Here is a 24,124-nt window from a genome sequence, read left to right as displayed (position 1 = left end):
AAGGTCCTTGTCTCGAATGGATAATGTTGGGAGTTCAAATACTAGCAGAAACTTTTCAGAACTTAGATTTAAATACACTGGGGTGTCCCCAAGCACTGACTCCATATATGGAGTCAGAGCAGGAACTCCTAAGCCGTACTAGAGTCCTGACACACTCCCCTCTTCAGAGCAGGGGTGCCTGGGGTTCTACCATTGACTTCCATTGTGCTCGGGTGCTCGGTAGAACACCCGAGCATCGCAAAGTGTTCTACTCCAGCTTACGAGCACTTTGGTGCTCGATCAACACTAATTACCATGGGGCAGGCAGGCCATAGACCCTACAGGGAAATATTCAGGTGGGACTCTCAAGCCCTTCTCACAGTCACCAGCAGGGTACATAATGATCAGATGCTCTACTTATTAACTAATGCTAGGATCATCAGGTATTTATGCACCTGGCGAATGGCCATAGGTGCCCTTCTGATTGCAACTGTATCACCGCCCTCAAGACAGTGATACAGTTGAATACTGTGGTGAGGGTGGCAGTATTTTGTTCTGCACTACCGTATTACAGGCCTCGCCTACTTTTGTTGTCTCTGCCTACTTGCGTTGCCATGCCTTCTGTCAATTTGAACCTGCTACAACATGGGGCCACTTTAATTTTTTTTTTTCCGGACCATTTTAAGTTCCCAGTCTGCCTATGTTATTACAGTTACACTTCTTATGATATATACAGTGGCAAACCTAGCATGGAGGCAGACCTCAGAGTGCTTTGGAGACAGTAGTGTTTCCTGACATAGTCAAGGGAATTTCCAGCAGCCACCACTAGGAGGAGCTGACTGCACAGTTTTTATTGTGTTCTATTTATAAATTCATATGTACTGGGCTCCTCCTAGTGATCAAGGCAGCCATGGTGTTATCATTTACTGTACAATAGCATATGGAGTTTATAGGAGAGGGGATATTAATTAGTCTATGGAACTTTTATAGCACAAGTACATTGAAAAATATAATGTATAAAATGATCATACTTTTTTTGACATGCAACATTGTCACACAGTGTGTACTAACAATATCTGTCACTACAATGGTGGTTTAACTTAATTTTTTTTCAAATAGCCACTTTTTTGCTGCATTTTAGTTTAAAAAAAAACAGTGGAGGAGAAAATGTTAGCTTAAAGTCAATGTGAAATATAAAATGCACTATAAACAGTCCAATATTTTAGGCATATTTCTTCACTTTTGGCGCACTTTTTGGTTTGTTTAGAAAACCAGTCCAGATATGCCCCATTAACAGACATTGGGTGGGGGGGGGGAGCAAGAGTTTGCTATTCTGTCCTATGATTTGTGTGTATGCACCTTTATAGATAACAATATTTTCATTATTTTATTTTTCTTATGATTATGCATTGTATTACTTTATTAGTTGGTCGAACATTATTCCTACAAACCTGATGGACTTTTGAGGGTGCTGACAAATCCATGTCCAAGATCAGCAGCTAGCAGCAGTGCTGTAGGTAAGTAATTCTGTATTTGTATATAGTATAGTGAGGGTGCTACTACATGTTCAGGTTGTTTTAATGCAAGTTTTGAAGACAAAACCAGGAGTGGATTAAAAAAAGAGAAGTAGTATGTTTTGTAAAGATTAGTGATGAGCGGCAGGGGCAATATACGTCATAAATTCGCAAATTCGAGAATTCTCCATTATTTTCTTGATTGCGAAAATAGGCAACGTAATATGCAATTATTGCGCACGCAATACAGCCTTGGGTCACTTTTGCTACATTTCTCAAGCTGCTAGAAGTTTCCTGAGACTGGAGAAAATGGTTGGCATGGCAGAACATTACAATAGCTTTATATGCAGATAGAGTGCTCCAATATATTTGCGATTGCGCAAATCGTCAATTAATTATGCGCATATTTTGGTACAATACGTGCAACTTCACATTTTAGCAGGTCTGACTACATATTACTGATTGGTGCACTAAGTATTGTTGTGAACTTGTGACATCACAGCACTATGTCTGTGGCATGTATGTATGGACAAAAGATCCTATCACACTACCTAACACCCTGCACTGGTGTACACTATATCACGATCTAACCTACACTGACTATCTCCCACTAACTATCTGTATTATATATATATGAGCTAACTATCTATCTATGGTAATTAAACAGTAAAGCACAGAGCACAGCAATGACACTGCTGTCTCTCTCAGAACTGCAAAAAAACTGCTGAAAATGGCTGCTGGGGAGGTTCTTATATAGTTAGGGGTAGGCAAATTTACTATTGGTTGCTAGGGATGGTGCTAAGCTCAGACAAAGACAATGGCCCACAATCAAGAAGCAGGGAGGGATCATGGGTTCAGATGAAAAAAAAAAATAGAATATTCTCAAATACGAATATATAGCACTATATTCAAAATCTTTGCAAATTCTCAAAGTGGCAATTAAAATTTGATGCCAGCAGATGTAAGATGTGCTAACTTTCATATATTTTGCCCGGAAACCTAGAGGAAAATTGACTGGCTTACCATACTACTCATCTACAATCTGTACTCTCCATACGGAGAAATAAAATTTTTCCTGGTATGAGGAACTCTGTTTTTCTTTCCTTTTGGAAAGGAGACTAGCTTGCGTGCCTCTTTTCCAGAGAAGCATTATGTGGGAACCCCACAACACCAAGAGATGAAACAAATCTTAATATAAAAAGCATTTGTTATAAAAGGTATGTATTAATAGAGATTATTAAATTAATTATATCAATTTGGAGTTCATACTGAATTAAAAAATTTATTGGATTGTAGCAAATCAAGCAAAAGATCCACACTTGAAAAACATGCACTTCAGCTTTCTTTCCAAAAGGATTAAATGGGTTATCCAATATCATAAAATGCCCCCCATGTGCTGGGCCTCTCACAGGTAATATACTTACCCCGCTCCCTGCTCCCTGGACCGCTCCTGGTCCCTGCACCACTACTGATGCTCCTCCCCGTGCGCCAATGAAAACATTCAGTGTCGGGAAGGAGCAACCAATGGCAGGCGGGGACGAGGACAAGCCTCTGTAGCATCGTGGGTGACGCAAGGGAGGCTCATCCTCACCTGCCATTGGCGGCTCGTTCCTGACATCGGATGTTTTCATCCGCGGATGGGGAGAAGCAGCAACGGCGGTGAGAGGACCAGGAGCGGGGTAAGTATATTACCTGTGAGGGACCTGGCTCATGGGGGAGCAATTTATGATATTGGAGATATTGGGAGATTTGTAGTCTAGTTGGGGAATGGTATTTAACCAACTAAGCCCTCTTCCTTTACTAATCCATTGTAGTTAGTGGAGTCTGTTTAGCTCTGTTTGAGTCAGTTATATGCCCTATCTAGCACTTTTTTTTATTGTTCTGCTCCCCTAATGGAGCAGAACAATGGGGAAAAAATGATGAAAATCCGGCCTTAGAAAGGTAATTGTTTCTGATGCCAGCTGAAGTTAGACATGCTAATTTTAATATATGTTCACCAAAAACCAAGAGGAGCATTGCCTAGCAGAAAAAGGCTTTTGTCCTGAAAGAGCTAATTGTAGATATCCTTTAATGGCACACTTACAGAAGTGAATGGAGATAGCAGCGCATGCGCAACCGGCAATCAGCTATGAGCCATTGGGGGCCTACACTTATATGACTGTAAGAGCATATTATGTCGATATGGAATTAATCATTTAATACATTTAGATTTCAATGCTCTGTCTCAACCATTCTGGGTGACATTTCTAGCCATGAGCTCTAGAGGACATCTTTTTCTCAATCATTGGAGAAGGTCTATAATCCCATTTGATGTAATTTTCTGGCATTTCTATGATTTTGTTAGATTTCACATTTGAGAAATAGAGCTGATAAGAATGGGCTTGCTCAATGGCAACTAATCAGATTCAATAAAATGTAATAAATAACACTTCTGTTTTTAAAATGAAAAGAATATTGGACTTTTTGAAGAGCAATGGAAAGTCTATCAACTGTGTCATGGATTTTGAGGTCAGGTAGTCAGGATCAGTAACTGCTACTGAGGGACTAGAAAGCATGGGTATATTAACCAGCTAAATGACTAGAGCCCAGCTACAAGACATCCAGTACAGAACTACAGTATATATATATAGTAGTATGTTCCAGGCATTGTGTGAAAACAGGCATACAATGCCCATGTATTCTTTTAAATGCAAAGCGTTTTGTGGCAATTTATGTAATAACGTGATTTTTTTTTCAGATAATGACCCCTTGGCGACGTGAACAATTTTCATGTTTTCCTTTAAGTTTTTTTCGCTATGCCTTCCAAGAGCCAAGACTTTTTCTGTTAGCATAGCCATATGAGGGCTTGCTTTTGCAGGGCTTTCTAATGACACCATTTAATATTCCGTATAGTGTTTTAGGAAGTTGGAATAAAATTATTGACAGGGTGGAATTTGAAAAATGCAATTAAATCATGGTTTTATGGGTTTTCAGGGAGATGTATCAAACTGGTGTAAAGTAGAACTGGGTTTGTTTTCCATAGCAACCAACTAAGCCATTTCTACTTTATACCAGTTTGATCAATCCTTCCCTTTGTTTTTATGGTGTTCCCTGTAAAGTAAAAATGACAAACTACCTGTATTCTGCGATCAATTTGATTACAGCAATACCAAATCTAAATAGTTAGATTGTTACATAGTTAATATGGTTGAATATAGACATAAGCCCATCAAGTTCAACTAGGAGATAGGTGGGGATGTATATCCCAGAAAGGAACTGAAACTCAGATTTCCATAAGCATTAATGTCATTTACTTTTAAGAATTCATCAAAGCCCTTTTTAAAACTGTCCACTGTTTCTGCTGTGACCACGTCCTGAGGTAGTCTATTCCACAGATTCACAGTTCTTACAGTAAAGAAGCCTTGACGCTTCTGGAGACTGAACTTTTTCTTCTCCAGTCGGAGGCAGTGCCCCCTTGTCTTTTGAGGGCAATTGACATGGAACAGTTTTTCATCATATTTTTTGTATGGCCTATTTATATATTTGTATTGGTTAATCATGTCTCCCCTTAGACATCTCTTCTGAAAACTAAATACATTTAATTATTTTAATCTTTCCTCATAACTAAGACCCTACATGCCCTTTATCAGTTGTGTTGGTCTCCTTTGTACTTTTTCCAGTTCCAAAGCATCCTTTCTATGGACTGGTGCCCATAACTGAACTGCATATTCCAGATGAGGCCGCACCAGCGCTTTGTAAAGTGGTAATATCACATCCCTGTCCCACGAGTCCATGACTCATTTAATGCATGACAATATTCTGGTGACCGTAGAAGCAGCTGATTGACATTGTATGCTGTAATTTAATCTACCATCCACAAGAACACCCAAATCTTTCTCTATATGTGACTCTCCCAGTGTTACATCCCCTAGGACATACAGACGTGGACAAAATTGTTGGTACCCTTTGGTCAATGAAAGAAAAAGTCACAATGGTCACAGAAATAACTTTAATCTGACAAAAGTAATAATAAATTAAAATTCTATAAATGTTAACCAATGAAAGTCAGACATTGTTTTTCAACCATGCTTCAACAGAATTATGTAAAAAAATAAACTCATGAAACAGGCATGGACAAAAATGATGGTACCCCTAACTTAATATTTTGTTGCGCAACCTTTTGAGGCAATCACTGCAATCAAACGCTTCCTGTAACTGTCAATGAGACATCTGCACCTCTCAGCAGGTATTTTGGCCCACTCCTCATGAGCAAACTGCTCCAGTTGTGTCCGGTTTGAAGGGTGCCTTTTCCAGACTGCATGTTTCAGCTCCTTCCAAAGATGCTCAATAGGATTGAGGTCAGGGCTCATAGAAGGCCACTTTAGAATAGTCCAATTTTTTCCTCTTAGCCATTCTTGGGTGTTTTTAGCGGTGTGTTTTGGGTCATTGTCCTGTTGCAAGACCCATGACCTGCGACTGAGACCAAGCTTTCTGACACTGGCTAGTACATTTCTCTCTAGAATTCCTTGATAGTCTTGAGATTTCATTGTACCCTGCACAGATTCAAGACACCCTGTGCCAGACGCAGCAAAGCAGCCCCAGAACATAACAGAGCCTCCTCCATGTTTCACAGTAGGGACAGTGTTCTTTTCTTGATATGCTTCATTTTTTCGTCTGTGAACATACAGCTGATGTGCCTTGGCAAAAACTTCGATTTTTGTCTCATCTGTCCACAGGACATTCTCCCAGAAGCTTTGTGGCTTGTCAACATGTAGTTTGGCATATTCCAGTCTTGCTTTTTTATGATTCGTTTTCAACAATGGTGTCCTCCTTGGTCGTCTCCCATGTAGTCCACTTTGGCTCAAACAACGACGGATGGTGCGATCTGACACTGATGTTCCTTGAGCATGAAGTTCACCTTGAATCTCTTTAGAAGTCTTTCTAGGCTCTTTTGTTACCATTCGGATTATCCGTCTCTTAGATTTGTCATCAATTTTCCTCCTGCGGCCACGTCCAGGGAGGTTGGCTACAGTCCCATGGATCTTAAACTTATGAATAATATGTGCAACTGTACTCACAGGAACATCTAGTTGCTTGGAGATGGTCTTATAGCCTTTACCTTTAACATGCTTGTCTATAATTTTCTTTCTGATCTCTTGAGACAGCTCTTTCCTTTGCTTCCTCTGGTCCATGTCGAGTGTGGTACACACCATATCACCAAACAACACAGTGATTACCTGGAGCCATATATATAGGCCCAATGGCTGATTACAAGGTTGTAGACACCTGTGATGCTAATTAGTGGACACACCTTGAATTAACATGTCCCTTTGGTCACATTATGTTCTGTGTTTTCTAGGGGTACCATCATTTTTGTCCATGCCTGTTTCATGAGTTTATTTTTTTACATAATTCTGTTGAAGCATGGTTGAAAAACAATGTCTGACTTTCATTGGTTAACATTTATAGAATTTTAATTTATTATTACTTTTGTCAGATTAAAGTTATTTCTGTGACCATTGTGACTTTTTCTTTCATTGACCAAAGGGTACCAACAATTTTGTCCACGTCTGTATGAAGCACAGAGATTATTATTACCAAGATGCATAACTAACTTTACATTTATCCACATTGAACCTCATTTGCAAATTTGATGCCCAATCAGTGTCCAAGTCAGCTTGTAGTTTATGGACATCTTCCATAGACTGCACAGTACTACATAGCTTGGTGTCATCTGCCCAAATAGAAATGGTGCTATTAAAGCCATCCTCGATTTCGTTAATAAATAAATTAAATGATAGAGGACCCAGCACTGAACCTTGGGGTACACCACTTATAACCCAGGACCATTTTGAATAGGAATCATTGACAATGACTCTCTGGACACAGTTCTTTAGACAGTTTTCAATCCAATTACAAACTATACTTTCCAAACCTATAGACCTTACTTTACCTATTAAGCGTCTATTATGCCTTTGCAAAATCCAGAAACACTACATCCACAGCCGCCCCTCTGTCCAGGCTACTACTCACCTCCTCATAAAAACAAATCAGGTTAGTCTGACAACTTCTGTCCTTGGTAAACCCATGTTAGTTATCACTTATAATATTATTTACAGTCACATACTTGTGTATATAGTCCCTTAAGAGTCCATCAAACATTTTTCCCACAACAGAAGTTAAACTAACTGGTCTAAAATTATCTGTGATAAACCTAGATTGTTTTTTTTTTTTGAATAGGGGCACCACATTTGCCTTGCATCAGTCACTTGGCACTAGAGAATCTTTAAAAATTTGAAACAGGGGCACAGCAATGCCTGAACTGAGCGAGCTCTTTAAGAACTCTTGTGTTTAATCAGCTGGACCCATAACCTTGTTCACATTGGGCCATATCTACAGTTAGCCAGTTGAGTATATTACTGGATGCACTAACAGACCTGGCACCAATATCAGCTCACTTATTTTCCTTTGTATATACAAAAAAAAAAATTTAGTAACTCTGCCTTTTCCTTATCTTCAGTGACTATCCCCCCTTTACTGTTATTTATAAGGCCTACCTGCGGTGACCTTGGTTTTTTAACATTTATATACTGTATTTAAAGATTTTATTGGCATTTGTTTTGCTCTCTTTGGCCACCTGCTGTTCGTTTTATATTTTTGCTGATTTTATCTCCTTATTACAGAATTTTTTAAGCCCTTTGTACACTTCAAAGCTGATCCCCCAGATTTGTATTTTTTGAATGCCCTTTTTGTCATTTATTGCACTTTTACAGTAGCTGTAAGCCATTGGGCTTTAATTTTAGCCGTTTATACTTGTTACCTACAGGAATACATTTTGTAGTGTAATTACTCAATGTGGATTTAAAGCTCTCCCATTTATTCTCAGTATTATTATGTGACATTATATTCTCACAGTCTATGCGCTGAAATACTGCCCTCAACTCGGGGATATTGGCCTTTTTAAACGTAAGTGTTTTTGCTCTCCCTGCCAGAGTTTGCTTTTTATAGTTCAGGGGAACTATAATTGTATTGTGATCACTATTACCTAGTGTTTCTCGAATAGTAACATTTCCAACAAGCTCTGTATCATTAGAAATTAACAGATCAAATAGAGCATCACCCTTAGTGTGATCTTCTACAAACTGGCCCATAAAATGGTCCTGTAGCAAATTAAGCAATCTTCTCCTCTTTGCAATTGAGGCAGAACCATGACCCCAGTCAGTCAATATCTGGCCACTGTACCAGCCTGTGCAGCCTACCCTATTTGATTATACAGCTGAACTTCTATCTCCTTTGTGATGTTAGGTGAATAGATTACACCAAGTATTATTTTTTTCAGTGTTTATCTCCCTTTGTAATTCCACCTATACGCTTTCAACATCCTCACCATCCTCACCCACAACTGCCTCTTTGCCACTCACCTTCATATAACTCCTTACATACAGGCACACGCCACCTCCTTTTTTATTGGCCCTGTCTTTCCTAAATAGTGTAAAACCCCGAATATTAACAGCTGAGTCATGAGAACAGTCCATCCATGTCTCAGCCACACCAACTACATCTATGTGTTCCTCTAGTACCATTGCCTCCAGCAACCCCATTTTGCTTGCTGGACTTCTGAACATACATTTTAAATTACTTTTTGTTTTCTCACATTCAGTTCCTGTAAAGTGAATATGTGGGATTTTTTTATGAACCTTGGTTGATATTTAATAAGTTGGAATAAAAAAAAAAATTGTATCGCCATATTCCTACACCCGTAATTTTTTTATGTCTAAGGAGCTTTTTTTAAGTGCTCCTTTTTTGCAGGATGAGCTATAGATTTTAATGTTACCGTTTTGAGGTAGTGTATGAAGTTTGATCATGTTTTATTTAAATTTCTTAGGTGGTGAAGCGACCAAAAACGTAGATTCTGGAATTTTCTTTTTTATGGGATAAAAACTTTTTATATTTTAATAGTTTTGGTATGTTTGCGGCTGGTTTATTTTTATATGAAAAATAGAGAAAGCAGGTGATATGAGAGTTTAATTGTTTTTGTTTTTTTATATAATTTTTTTTTTTTTTTGGGCGCACCCCTCCGCTATGGGGTTTGAACATGGTATCATTAGATCACTTATACCATAGAATGCAATAGTTTATTTTTCCTGTTAATGGCAATAGCACTATGTTCCTATTAAATCTGACTTGAGATAGGGATTAATAGGAACTTTACAACGGCAGACTTCAGAGAATTCAAAAGGCCCCAGGTTCACATAGTAACTGAATTGCTCTTCCAATCCCCTTGTGGGAGGGACTTTTCATTGTTCGAGGTAGCCCCTCCATGGAAATAACATCTCAAATGCTGTGACCATAATTCACCACAGCATAACCGTCCATCCAGCTCAGCCTGTTATCCAGCAAGTCGACCAGAGGAAGGCAAAACAAACCTTTAAGGTAGAAGCCAGTTTTCTTTATTTAAGGTTTAAATTTCCTTCCTGACTCCAATCAGGCAATCAGAATAACTCCCTGGGTCAACATCCCTTCTCCAGAAATTGAATAACTATAACCTGTAATATTATTACACTTATTACGCTCCAGAAATGCATCCAGGCCCCTTTTGAACTCTTTTAGGGAACTCACCATCACCACCTCTTCAGGCAGAGAGTTCCATAGTCTCACTGCTCTTACCGTAAAGAATCCTTTTCTATGTTTGTGTAGAAACATTTTCTCTAGACATAGAAGATGTCCACTCGTCACGGTCACAGTTCTGGGGACAAATAGGTGATGGGATAGATCTCCCCTTAGTCATCTTTTTTCTAAAGTTAATAACCATAATTTTGATAACCTTTCAGGGTACTGTAGTCCAACCCTTCCACTTATTACTTTAGTTGCCCTCCTCTGAATTCTCTCCAGGTCTGCTATGTCTGTCTTCCTCACAGTAGCCCAGAACTGTACACAGTACTCCATTTGTGCTCTGACTAATGATTTGTAAAGTGGTAGGACTATGTTCTCATCAAGGGCATCTATGCCCCTTTTTATGCACCCCATGATCTTATCGGCCTTGGCAGCAGCTGTATGGCACTGGTTTCTACAGCTAAGTTTGCTGTACACTAAAATTCTTAAGTCCTTTTCCATGTCAGTGTTACCCAGTGTTTTACCATTTAGTATGTATGGATGACTTGCAGGATACCTTCCCATGTGCATAATCTTACATTTGTCAGTGTTAAACCTCATCTGCCACTTGTCTGCCCAAGTATCCAATCTATCCAGATCCCTCTGTAGCAGTATACTATCCACTTTTGTGTTAATTACTTTACATAGTTTAGTGTCATCTGCAAAAATGTATATTTTTGTGCAAGCCTTCTACAAGATCATTATTAAAAACCTTGAAGAGAATAGGGCCCAATACTGACCCCTGTGGTACCCTACTGGTGACGATGATACAATCTGAGTGTGTACTGTTAATAACCACCCTCTGTTTTCTATCACTGAGCCAGTTACTTACTCACATACAGACATTTTCTCCCAGTCCGAGCATTCTCATTTTATATACTAACCTTTTATGTGGTACAGTGTCACATACTTTGGAAGGTTAAGATATATGACATCCATTGACTCACTCTGGTCAAGTCTAGAACTTACCTCCTCATAGAAACTGATTAAATTAGTTTGACATGATCTATTCCTCATGAAGCCATGCTGATATGGTTTTCTACACTTTTTGTTATTGAGGTACTCCAAGATAGCATCTTTTAGAAAACCTTCAAATAGTTTACACTCTTTTTGAATATTGGCACCACATTTGCTAAGCACTAATCCTGTGGAATGCCCCATTTCAGTATAGAGACCTTAAAGAGGACCTAGCACCAAAAAATGCAATGCAATCTGAAAGCATCATGTCATAGAGCAGGAGTAGCTGAGCAGATTGATATATATTTTTTGTGGTAAAAAAATTCTGTAAAACTTGTAATTTTTACATTTACATTTGCAGTCCTGTGAATTACTATCGGTAATGTTGAGCGAATCGAGCTTCAGATCATCAATCCGAAGTCAATTTGGTCAAACTGTTCAATACAGCATTAAAATATATTCATGTAGGCAAACATCGTTTCATCCAAAGTCGCACAAGACTTTGTGAATCAATTCGGTACAAAACCTGACTTTGAATTCCTAATTTTAAATGTTTTTAAAGATGCACAAATGAATACCAAATTAATTCACCGAAGGCTCGCGCAAATTTGGATGAAACAAACTTTGCCTACATGTAGACAATACATTTTAATGCTGTACAGAGACAGGTCTCTGTCAGCATTAAAACCAAAGTGTTTGATCGAATCGACTTTGGATCTCTGATGGAAAGCTTGATTCGCTCAAGCCTAATTACCGGTACAGGAAGGAGATGCTATCAGTGACTGACAGCTATCTCTTATGCACACTAATACACACAATGCCATTAATCACTGACAATACCTCCTCCCTGTACCAATCCTGTTCACATAAGGTAGTAAAAACTGATATATAAACATATAAATTACAGGTTTTACTGAATCTTTTCCCACAAATATATATAAATATATCAATCTGCTTGGCTTCTCCTGCTCTTCAATAGAGATGTCCCGAACTATTTGCTGGCGAATAGTTCCCGGCAAACATAGCTTGTTCGCGTTCGCCGCGGCGGGCAAACATATGCGATGTTCGGTCTGCCCCCTATTCGTCATCATTGTGTAAACTTTGACCCTGTACCTCACAGTGAGCAGACACATTCCAGCCAATCAGCACCAGACCCTCCCTCCCAGACCCTCCCACCTCCTGGACAGCATCCATTTTAGATTCATTCGGAAGCTGCATTCTTAGTGAGAGGAGGGACAGTGCAGCTGCTGCTGATTTAATAGGGAAATCGATAGCTAGGCTAGTGTATTCAGTGTCCACTACAGTCCTGAAAGACTCAACTGATCTCTGCTGTAAGGACAGCACACAAAAAGCCCTTTTTAGGGCTAGTACATCAGTTTTTTGTTTTTTTCTGTGTAATCTGATTGCAGTTGCCTGCCAGCGTGTGTGTCAGGCTCACAGCGTATACTGTGAACACTTGCCCAGTGCCACCACTCATATACATAATTATGTATATTCTTAAGTTAATACCTTCCTGTCACACAGTGCCGGTTTCTGCAGGTTGATCATTTTACACCTTGCCTATAACAAGGCAGTCAGTGTATTAGAGCTTGGTGGTGGGGGCACTGGCCAGTGGTGTAAACGGTAAACGGTGGCCCATAGATAGAGTCTATAATAATATTGCTGCTAAGAGATGGAGCTCTGATCTGAATATAATGGTTTCTTTTAGGAATCCATTAGAAAACCCAGAATTTTAGCAGACACAAAAGTGCAGTATGCTAAGCTCTTTTGTCCTGAATATTTAATGAAATCCGCAACTGAGGCTCCTGATGGTGCCACGGGGGGGAAGGCGAGGATGGGAATGGCAATGGCTATGCTGGTGGTAGTAGTGATGACAGTTCACAGGGCAGTCTCTCCCTCTGGAGCTCCCTGGGGCCGCGCAATAATCAGAGGGTGTACTCTTTCTTCCCTCGGGGAGCACCCTGGTGTTGAAGCTCTCTCCTGATGGTAGGTTGGGTGCCCTTGATGTTAGGTCTTGGTCTGGGTTCAAAGCAGGATGGCAGGTGCAGTAGCCATTAAATGGTGGAGTCAGTAAACAGGTCAATTTATCAATGAATACGTCTCTCTTTACTAAAGTGCAGAATAGGAGTAGTAGTAATTCAGTAATAACAAGACACAGCTCCAAGGCAAGTAACATAGTGTAACAGCAAATATAGGGGTTGTAGTACTCCTTCTCCCTGTCTCTCTAAAGTCTCTCGGCAGAACCTAAGGCATGGAATGAGGTTCTTGTTAAATGTTTCTGCAGATTACCATGCTGAGTGGTGCAGATTTGAGATACTGTATGGTTGACCAAACCGTCTCCAATTGTGGAAGGGTGCACTAGCAATGTTCCATCTGACAGCAGTAAGGTCTCTACGCCATAAGCGTGCACAGTACCTGACTGCAATGCACAGCCTTGTAGATTCTGGACCTTCTGTCTTCCTTCTCTCTGGAGCACTTTTGATGATAAAGTAGCTTTCTTGGCTTTAGAAGTCTCAGAGATGAAAGTTCTCTGCACTCGTGCCTGGCTCTGAGGATCATGTAGGTCCTCTTGTTTCCTCAGCTAGATAGACAACTGACTAACCAAAGTGCTGTCACGGCTGTTTAAGGGTAACCAGAGCATACACAGTAAGAAGAGCTACTGACCGGACCCAAACTAGGGAAGAGAAAGGGTGACCCCTGTCAGACCCTCAACACTCTCCCTATGCTGCTAAAGCACATGCCCGGATCCAAATGGTGGAATGAGGCATGCCCACGTACCTTAGACTGATGAGCCCTGTAACCCCTACAATAGTGGAAGGGGCACGGCCACCGATGCCCTGCTCAGAATATGGAGGGAACCGTGGCCACCTCAGATCCAGTCAGGAAATCACCAGGTACACAACAAAGTCTGCACACTTAGCTGATGGAGCTGCAGCCTCAGAGAAGACGGATCCAAGGGCCGCTGGCAATATCCGGAGTGCTTGCAGCAGCAGAACACAGGTCCAGAGAACTAGTAGCTTAAGAAGTGAAGATACTCAAGGCAGAGCTACAACTGAAAAGAGAAATATAATCCACGCCCTGCAATAGGAGGAGGGGTGATTTAAAGGCAGGGAAATCAAACGCAGGAGAGACAGCTGGGAGTAAAGACCTCATCACAGGGGCGGAGAAACAGAACAGTGAGAACACCTCCAAACTCTAAGTGACATCATCACAGGGGTGGAGACACAGAGCTGTGAGAACGTCTCAAAGCTCTGGTAGTGACAGTACCCCCCCCCCCCTCTACGGGTGGACTCCGGACACCCAGGACCCACCTTCCCAGGATGAGCCCTATGAAATGCCCTGATAAGGCGAGTGGCTTTAATGTCCGACATCGGAACCCACATCCTCTCCTCAGGACCATAACCCTTCCAATGAACGAAGGTACTGAAGAGAACCGCGGACAATGCGAGAGTCCACAATTCTGGAAACCTCAAACTCCAGATTGCCATCAACCAAAATCGGAGGAGGAGGCAAAGAGGAGGGTACCGTGGGCTGGACATATGGTTTTAAGAGAGATCTGTGAAATACATTATGTATCTTCCAAACCCGTGGAAGATCAAGGCGGAAGGCAACAGGATTGATGACTGACAAAATTTTATAAGGCCCAATAAACTTGGGACCCAATTTCCAGGAGGGAACCTTCAGTTTAATATTTCTTGTAGACAACCACACCAGATCACCCACATTCAGGTCCGGACCAGGCACACGTCTCTTATCAGCCACACGCTTATACTTCTCACTCATCTTTCTGAGATTACTCTGAATCTTTTGCCAAATGGTAGACAAAGACGAGGAAAATCTCTCCTCCTCAGGTAAACCAGAAAGAGCCCCTCCCGAGAATGTCCCAAACTGCGGATGGAACCCATATGCACCAAAAAATGGTGACTTATCAGAAGATTCCTGACGACGGTTGTTCAAAGCAAACTCAGCAAGAGGGAGAAATGAACACCAATCCTCCTGGTTCTCTGCCACAAAACAGCGCAAATATGTCTCCAGATTCTGATTGAGGCGCTCAGTCTGACCATTCGACTGCGGGTGAAAAGCAGAAGAGAAGGACAGCCGAACCCCCAGGCGAGAACAGAAAGCCTTCCAGAACCTGGACACAAACTGCGTGCCTCTATCGGAAACAATCTCAGAGGGAATGCCGTGCAATTTAACAATATGATCGACAAAAGCTTGCGCCAACGTTTTAGCATTGGGTAAACCAGGGAAAGGAACGAAATGAGCCATCTTGCTAAAACGGTCCACGACCACCAGGATCACGACTTCCCCGAGGAACGAGGAAGATCCGTGATAAAGTCCATGGACAGGTGTGTCCAAGGACGGGAAGGTATGGGTAACGGGAGAAGGGAACCTGAAGGTCGTGAACGAGGGACCTTAGCGCGAGCGCACGTCTCACAAGCCGCCACAAAACCCTCCACAGACTTACGAAGAGCCGGCCACCAAAATCTCCGAGCAATGAGATCTACCGTGGCTCTACTCCCGGGGTGACCAGCAAGAACCGTATCATGATGTTCCTTAAAGAGTTTGTGACGTAGCTCAGGAGGCACGAACAACTTCCCGGAGGGACAACGGGCAGGTGCCTCAGACTGGGCAGCCTGGACCTCGGCCTCCAAATCGGAATATAGAGCAGAAACAACTACCCCCTCCGCCAAAATGGGACCCGGGTCCTCGGAGTTTCCTCCTCCCGGAAAACAGCGAGAGAGAGCATCAGCCTTCACATTCTTGATCCCAGGGCGGAAAGTAACAACAAAATTGAATCTGGAGAAGAACAGAGACCATCTGGCCTGTCTCGGATTCATACGCCTGGCCGACTCCAAGTACGCCAGATTCTTATGGTCGGTAAAAACGGTGATAGGGTGCCTGGCCCCCTCCAACCAATGGCGCCATTCCTCGAAAGCCAACTTGATGGCCAACAACTCCCTATCTCCCACATCATAGTTTCTCTCTGCCGGGGAGAGTTTTCTAGAGAAAAAGGCACAAGGTCGCCATTTGGCAGGAGAGGGGCCCTGGGACAAAACTGCACCCACACCCACCTCGGAAGCATCCACCTCAACAATAAAAGGTAAGGAAACATCGGGATGCACCAAGATGGGAGCAGACGCAAAACTCTCTTTAATCTTAGAAAAGGCTGCAAGCGCCTCCTCCGACCAAGAGGAAAAATCCGTCCCCTTTTTTGTCATGTCAGTAAGGGGTTTGACAATAGAGGAATAATTCAAAATGAACTTTCTGTAGTAGTTAGCAAAACCCAGAAAGCGCATCAATGCCTTCTGATTTTCAGGAAGCTCCCACTCCAGCACAGCACGGACCTTCTCCGGATCCATGCGAAAACCAGAAGCAGAGAGGAGAAAACCCAGAAATTGAATCTCCGATACCATAAAAAGACATTTCTCCAGCTTGGCATACAGTTTATTTTCCCGCAGTATCTGCAGGACCTGAAAAAGATGATCCTGATGGGTCTGAACATCAGGGGAAAAAATCAAAATATCATCAAGATACACCAATACAAATTTCCCCATTAAATGATAGAAAATACTATTAACAAAATGCTGAAAGACGGCCGGAGCATTCATCAGGCCTGAAAGGCATAACGAGATTCTCGAAATGCCCGTTAGGGGTATTAAAGGCCGTTTTCCATTCATCCCCCTCTCTGACCCTGACCAGGTTGTACGCGCCTCTCAGATCCAATTTGGAAAACACCTTGGCCCCAACAATTTGGTTGAAGAGGTCCGGGATCAGAGGAAGGGGATAGGGATCGCGAATCGTGATACGGTTCAGCTCCCTAAAATCTAAGCAAGGTCTCAGAGAGCCATCTTTTTTTTAACAAAAAAAAAACCCGCGGCAACAGGCGACTTTGAGGGACGAATATGCCCCTTCTCGAGACTCTCGGAGATATAGGTTCGCATTGCGAGTCTTTCCGGTTGTGAGAGATTGTAGAGGCGTGCCTTTGGCAGCTTGGCGCCGGGAATGAGGTTAATGGGACAGTCAAACTCCCGGTGAGGAGGTAGCTCCCGAACACCGCTCTCGGAAAACACATCCGAGAAATCAGAGAGAAATGATGGCAGAGTTTTAGTAGACACCTCTGCAAGAGTGGCTGTGAGACAATTCTCTCTACAAAAGTCACTCCACTCATTTATTTGCCTTCCTTGCCAATCAATAGTGGGGTTATGTCTAGTGAGCCAGGGTAGCCCCAAAACTAGAGGAGAAGGCAATCCGTTAAGGACAAAACAAGATATCTCCTCCACATGAGTGTCACCTACAGCTAGCCGGATATTGTGAACAATGCCTTTCAGAGATCTCTGCGAGAGTGGGGCAGAGTCAATAGCAAAAACAGGTATATCCTTTTCTAATGTACAAACCTGAAAACCATGCAAGGCTACAAATTGAGTGTCAATAAGATTGACGGCCGCTCCACTATCGACAAAAATCTCACAAGGCATGACTTTGCTCTCTAGCGCCACCCTGGCAGACAGGAGAAAACGGGAACTGCAGGTCAAAGGAAAAGCATCAATTCCCACATCAACTTTGCCCAAAGTAGCAGATGAAGCAGAACTTGATGATCTACCTCTTGAGGTTTTTCTCTTATTATCGCTCTTAGTACAGTTCAGGAATCTCCTAGACGGACAAACATTTGCCAAAGGACCTATGCCCCCACAACAAAAACACACCATATTCTGAGGACTAAATCCTCTTTTATCAGGGGCAAATCGGCCTAGCTGCATGGGCTCCTCCTCAGAGGGGAGCGAGACAGGATGAGACCCCTGCATACTGAATGAGTCCGCACCATTGCCCCTAGACTGACAATGGCTGGACTGAGAGGACTCGTTTCTTTCTCTTAGACGCCTGTCAAGGCGTACCGCTAATGACATGGCAGACTCTAAGGACGTTGGTCTCTCATGGAAAGCAAAGGCATCTTTCAAACCCTCTGAGAGACCATGACAGAACTGACTCCGGAGTGCAGCATCATTCCAGCCTGAATCAGCTGCCCATCTCCGAAATTCAGAACAATAAAGCTCCGCAGACAGTTTATTCTGGCATAGAACACGTAAGTTCGATTCTGCCAGAGCAACACGATCCGGGTCATCATATATCTGCCCCAGGGCCACAAAAAATCTTTCCACGGATCGAAGGGAAGGATCCCCTGATGGCAGCGAAAAAGCCCAAGTCTGAGCATTACCTCTGAGCAGGGAGATGACAATCCTCACCCTCTGTTCCTCATTACCAGAGGAGTGGGGACACAAACAAAAATAGAGTTTACATGCCTCTCTGAAGCGAACAAAATTCTCACTGCCCCCGGAGAATGTTTCCGGAAGTGAGACCTTTGGCTCACAACAGACTCCATGAGCCGGAGCAGAGCCCAATGCTTGTAGCTGAGTCACAGATTGACGGAGATCCGCTACTTCCAAAGAAAGACCCTGCATGCGGTCAACCAGGTCAGAAAGCGGATCCATGTCAACAAGGACGGTTTTGGTGGATTATAATGTCACGGCTGTTTAAGGGTAACCAGAGCATACACAGTAAGAAGAGCTACTGACCAGACCCAAACTAGGGAAGAGAAAGGGTGACCCCTGTCAGACCCTCAACACTCTCCCTATGCTGCTAAAGCACATGCCCGGATCCAAATGGTGGAACGAGGCATGCCCGCGTACCTTAGACTGATGAGCCCTGTAACCCCTACAATAGTGGAAGGGGCACGGCCACCGATGCCCTGCTCAGAATATGGAGGGAACCGTGGCCACCTCAGATCCAGTCAGGAAATCACCAGGTACACAACAAAGTCTGCACACTTAGCTGATGGAGCTGCAGCCGCAGAGAAGACGGATCCAAGGGCCGCTGGCAATATCCGGAGTGCTTGCAGCAGCAGAACACAGGTCCAGAGAACTAGTAGCTTAAGAAGTGAAGATACTCAAGGCAGAGCTACAACTGAAAAGAGAAATATAATCCACGCCCTGCAATAGGAGGAGGGGTGATTTAAAGGCAGGGAAATCAAACGCAGGAGAGACAGCTGGGAGTAAAGATCTCATCACAGGGGCGGAGAAACAGAACAGTGAGAACACCTCCAAACTCTAAGTGACATCATCACAGGGGTGGAGACACAGAGCTGTGAGAACGTCTCAAAGCTCTCGTAGTGACAAGTACAGACCCAGGAAAATCCCCTGGCAACCTAACAGGATGAACCAAGGTGTTAATATTAACTCTTAATTGTCAATACAATGCTATTACGTATACCAATATAACAAATAACATTTAACTTAGCAAAATAACATTACATCATTTGTCCTTTTTCAGTAACCCTGGTTTGGGGTATTTCAAATCCTCCTCCAACACAGATGTGAGAGAAAGCATAACATAAAATTCCCCCATCCCCCACATCAATCAGAGATCATACTTGCTCTCTTATTGTCACAAATGGGGAGTAATTTTTTTCCAGAAAAGAAGTAAGAAGATGAGAACTTGCTCACCTAATCACCCCTCTGTGCATAGTTAGACCAATTATTGATATCATGACCCATATGTTTACCAGCATCTAGATGACAGTGTCAAATCCGTTGCACCAAAAGTTTGCACTACACACACACAAACACACGCATATCCAATTTACATTTCAGACTATCCTGTTCATACCTGATATTTGGCAAAAAATATGCAGATAACTTCTCTAGTGATACCTGTTATGCACTACAGTAATAGCATATAATAATTATCACTTGAGAGGAATATGTACTGTAATATAATTCTGACGTATGGAAAATGTTTCTGTCATTCAGAAAATACATTTTAGCTTACTCTGTCGCCATAAATGATAGTGTTCAAGTTAGTTTTACAAATGAAACTGGTATGGAAAACCAAGGCTCCTGCATAGGGCCGCACATTCAGGGGCACCACTGAAATAGGCGTAAGGGATGCAAGGGCTGGTGGCCCAGGGTCTGTGGCTCAGTCGTCTGGCAGCCTCCCTGGTCAATGGTCTAGTGACCTAGGGTCTGTGACAGAGTATCCCCATCTCTGCATCTTCTTCTGGTCACTTGTGCAGTCTGGTAGAGTCTGTACTACTAAACACTGGTCCCTATCTGCAGACAACTAGGGACTCTGACTGTTCTCCTTTTTGTACAGTTTCTAACTAATCTAGAACCTTCTATTTGGAGGGGTGATGTTAAAGAAGCACAACAAAAACAATGTTGCAGTTCAAGAATACCGTAGACTTGTATTGGGCCTCAATACAAGTGAATAGGAATGACAAAATAGTTGTCAGACTGCAAAAAACCTTCTTATGGACATGTTTAGGGGATAATGAGAGCAATTAAACATATAATAAGTGTACTCCGACAAGACTTCAGGACACAGAATAGGCAAAAAACTAATGGTTTATTCAACAATGGTTACAAGACAAACATGTAATCATAATCAAACAGAATATATGGGTAGGAACAGTGCAGACCTAATATCCACCTGCACCACTGTCCCTACCTACTTGGACGATCTGTCCTAAATGGCAGCCCCCAAGTGCCTATGCTGGCTATATGCAGGGACCTAGTCCAAGCACCCGCAGTAAGTACTGCAGGGACCTGTTCACACAGCCTGAACCCAAGCATACTAAACAGACATGACAGATCACAAGACCTGACCAAAGACACAGAATCCCGGAACCGCTGTGGATCATAGTACACACAGGAAGCATGGCGTTCACAGGCAGACCAGGATATAACCAAAGACACGATGAAAAGGTATCAGACATTGCCGACATATGCAACATCAATGAACAATCAAGCTGACCACACAAGTCAGGGCCGAAGTCACAAACACTCTGCTCAGGATAGAAAGCACACAACACTCAGCTGTCCTGGAGACAGAAGAGAGACTGATCTCCCAGGCATTCTGCCCAAAGGTCTAAATGGCAGAGAAATTAAGACACCTGGCCATCTGATATTCAGACACACAGACCAAGGGAACATTAACCCTTATATGAACAAGCATAGAGAGCATACAAGTCATATGGAACTGTTCGCACATATCTACAGAATTCCACAGCCAGCATGCACAACACAAGTAACCAGCATACATGGGAAAATGTTAACCACAGCCACTATGTGAGAGAGCAGGCAGCCAGCCTACATGGCAATGCAGTATCAAAGTAAACCGCCACGTGACACTGACATACCTAAGCCAGTCATCTGACAGAGCTAAACCAATCAAAAGTTTACTGTGTCTGGCTTTTCCCTCCAAAACTCAGTTCAGCATAGTCCCTTATAACAGCAGTGGAAAATTACTAGCTTCTCAGTGCACAGGCTGGAAATTCCCCAAGTCTCTTAATGCGAACTGTCTGTGTATTAACCTGTAGTAAGCCCCGGAGCAGCCAGAGCAGAGTATAGGTGTGGTAGTGGACCTGTTGAAGTGTTGTGTCATGGTGTACTCCCTGATCTCGTTCACTGGGGATTAGTGCAGTGGAAATGTAGTATTGAAGAGTGAGGCCAGGATTGAACATATTTTCAGTGCAATGTAGAACTTCAAAAACATTCAATAGCAACAGTTTTTAAGTGAAATCTTCTGGTACCAGTATGGATGCTAGAGGCAGGTTGGTTGGCTGCAGTTAAGCACTTGTATTGTACTGGCCTGGTAGTATTCTGTGTGATGAGTGTCTTAGTCGTAGTCCCTCACCTCACAGCGGTGTCTTGAATGATGATCGTAGTTGTCCACTCGACTTTTGCAATGTCCTGTAAGCACAGGGCCCATACATGGCACCGCTCAAGTGCATCTGAGTCCTGGTATCTGGTACGGTGCGTGAACAATATAAACCAAACTATATACAATTGTAGTATCCCCAGGATCTCAAGTACTACAAACCGTTTCACAATTCAGTACAAATACAGTGTAAATGAATAGGATAAACTGTATTATATAAAATGCAATTCAACAATATAGAACAGTATAAGTTACAAAATAGCATAAATGACAGTGCAACTTAACCCTTCAAAGTGCACTAAAGTAATGTGTTAATGGCTTTGCATTGCAGCAGTAGGGGCAAATGTCCACAAACGTCCATACTCCAAAGTATCCTTGCTCCAGGGCTGTACATGTTTATTATTGCATGACATTCTAATAAATGCACAGTAAGGCAGTAATGATAATGGAATAGGTTAAATTATTATAATTTTTTTATTTTTTATTTTGAAGGACCCTTTACTTTCCGTGAATTTGAGCTTCCTAAGCTTCCTATGAGGGTAAGCAAAATTGCAAATGTGGTACACAATGTTCATAGCAAGTAAATACATACTATACAGCGATTATATTAACCTGTAATACATATGTGTTCTGGTCTTCACCTTGCATCCTTCATCTTTATCTTAAAAGCAATCGGAATAAGTGAGTCAAAAACTATTTTCATATGGAAAATACAGTGCGATGTACATTTAATATAACAAATATATATTTAAGAAGTTTTAAAATATGTTTGTAAGTAACCACATTAAAGTGGGTCTCCAGCTAAGCAAATATTTGTGGCATAAATAAAAAATGCTTACCTCCACCTATTCCCCGCCACTATTCCCCGTTTTTTGACGCTACTTGTTTTTTGATGCTTTCTACTGGCAGCAGGCATCTCATAATGCCTGCTCAGCCAATTGCTGGCCGAGGCAGGTTACCATTACAGCCAGTGACTGGCTGAGAGGCATTACGAGCCATTCCCTGCTTGTAAAGCTGGAAGTAGAGAGCCACCGAGGCAGAATTGGAACAGCAGCAGTGGGGGATTGGTGGAGGTGTGTATTGGTTCCTATATGTTTTTTAAAACACTCTGATTCTGCACCCACAAATTTCTGTTTATCAGGAAAACCCATTGGTTGATGCATTATGGATTAATCAATTCCTGCATTATACTGAATTACAGAAATCATGAAGATCCCTTCTTCCGATGCAATAAAACAGCTTAAATCACTCAGCTCAAAATCTGAGTCACATGCTTAGGAAAGACACGAAGATAAATGTTTCTAAGTGGTGATTTAGATGTCACAGTGAAGGGCAAGAATTTACGACAGTTCATAAATGATGAAGCTCCAAAGTGTTAAATGACACTGACATAAGTATGAGAGGCTCCTACGGCTCTCCTTCCATTTGTCCACAGCCCACCATTGTGAGTGACTGTTGTCTATCTCAGTAGCGTGTAACGCTGTGGGGGATTTACTTGCTCCAGCACTGGATCTTTTTGTCTATAACTGTCTATATGAAATAGGCACCATGTCTAACCTTTGGCCCACCACTAGCCATTTTTATCATGTGGAACCCTGAGATGCCTTGGTGGAACACTAAGGTCCTTGTAAACCACTGTCCTACTCCATGTAATAGAAGAATATCAGTCAGTAATGGACACATGGCTTATTAGAACAGCAATGACTTGCATTTTGTAAAAGGGTGTTTACTTTTTCTCTCTGACATTATGGTTTCTAGAATTGGTCAGCAGGTGGAATAATCTCAAGATTCAAATCCTACTCCTTTCCCAAGGCTGGCTGCAAAAAGGTGCAGAATTCACACGCTTTCAAAGCTTTCTAAATTACTAGCAGCTTTGAGTGCTTTGCTTATACGGCTTGCATTAAAGCAGCATTGCAGGATTCATGCACCTGTTGTATCCGAAATGTTATATAGAATTCAAAATATTGAGAAAATGTGAAATGGTAAAAAAAAATTTAAGGTGTAGTACTATGAATATTTTATATTAAAAGGGCCTGCTATTAAAGAAATTTGAAGGCATTGTACAGTATTATAAAAAAAATAATATTTAGAAAATCAAGATTTTTATTAACAAATTATTTTCATTGTTTTAATGTAACACACTTGCATCTATCCTGTCCCTCCCTGATATCTGAGGACGGGGCTGGGATTCATCACTCCCCACAGACCTTTTAAGGTGGCCATACACATTAGATAGAAGTTGATTGATGGTTGAACAGGAGTTGAAGAAACAAACATTTGGTGAACCTTTGACACACTTGAGTCCATGTTGGCTGTTACAGTTGTTT

General features: G+C 42.0%; 1 protein-coding gene across 4 annotated transcripts in view; it reads left to right on the top strand.

The window, feature by feature from the left end:
- Positions 1-24,124, top strand: part of SYK (spleen associated tyrosine kinase) — a 164,538-nt gene that overhangs the window by 79,504 nt on the left and 60,910 nt on the right. For 3 of the 4 annotated variants that reach the window (XM_044273331.1, XM_044273322.1, XM_044273338.1), the window contains 3 exons: positions 1,406-1,496; positions 22,290-22,336; positions 23,556-23,624. In XM_044273331.1, coding sequence (XP_044129266.1) covers positions 1,406-1,496; positions 22,290-22,336; positions 23,556-23,624 — 207 coding nt within the window. The remainder of the gene's footprint in view (positions 1-1,405; positions 1,497-22,289; positions 22,337-23,555; positions 23,625-24,124) is intronic. The other variant, XM_044273346.1, reaches the window with a different exon arrangement.

This window comes from Bufo gargarizans, chromosome 1, assembly GCF_014858855.1.
Source record: "Bufo gargarizans isolate SCDJY-AF-19 chromosome 1, ASM1485885v1, whole genome shotgun sequence".
NCBI lineage: Eukaryota > Metazoa > Chordata > Amphibia > Anura > Bufonidae > Bufo > Bufo gargarizans.
The sequence above is the reverse complement of the archived record's forward strand: the minus strand, read 5'-3'. Positions and strand labels throughout refer to the sequence as shown.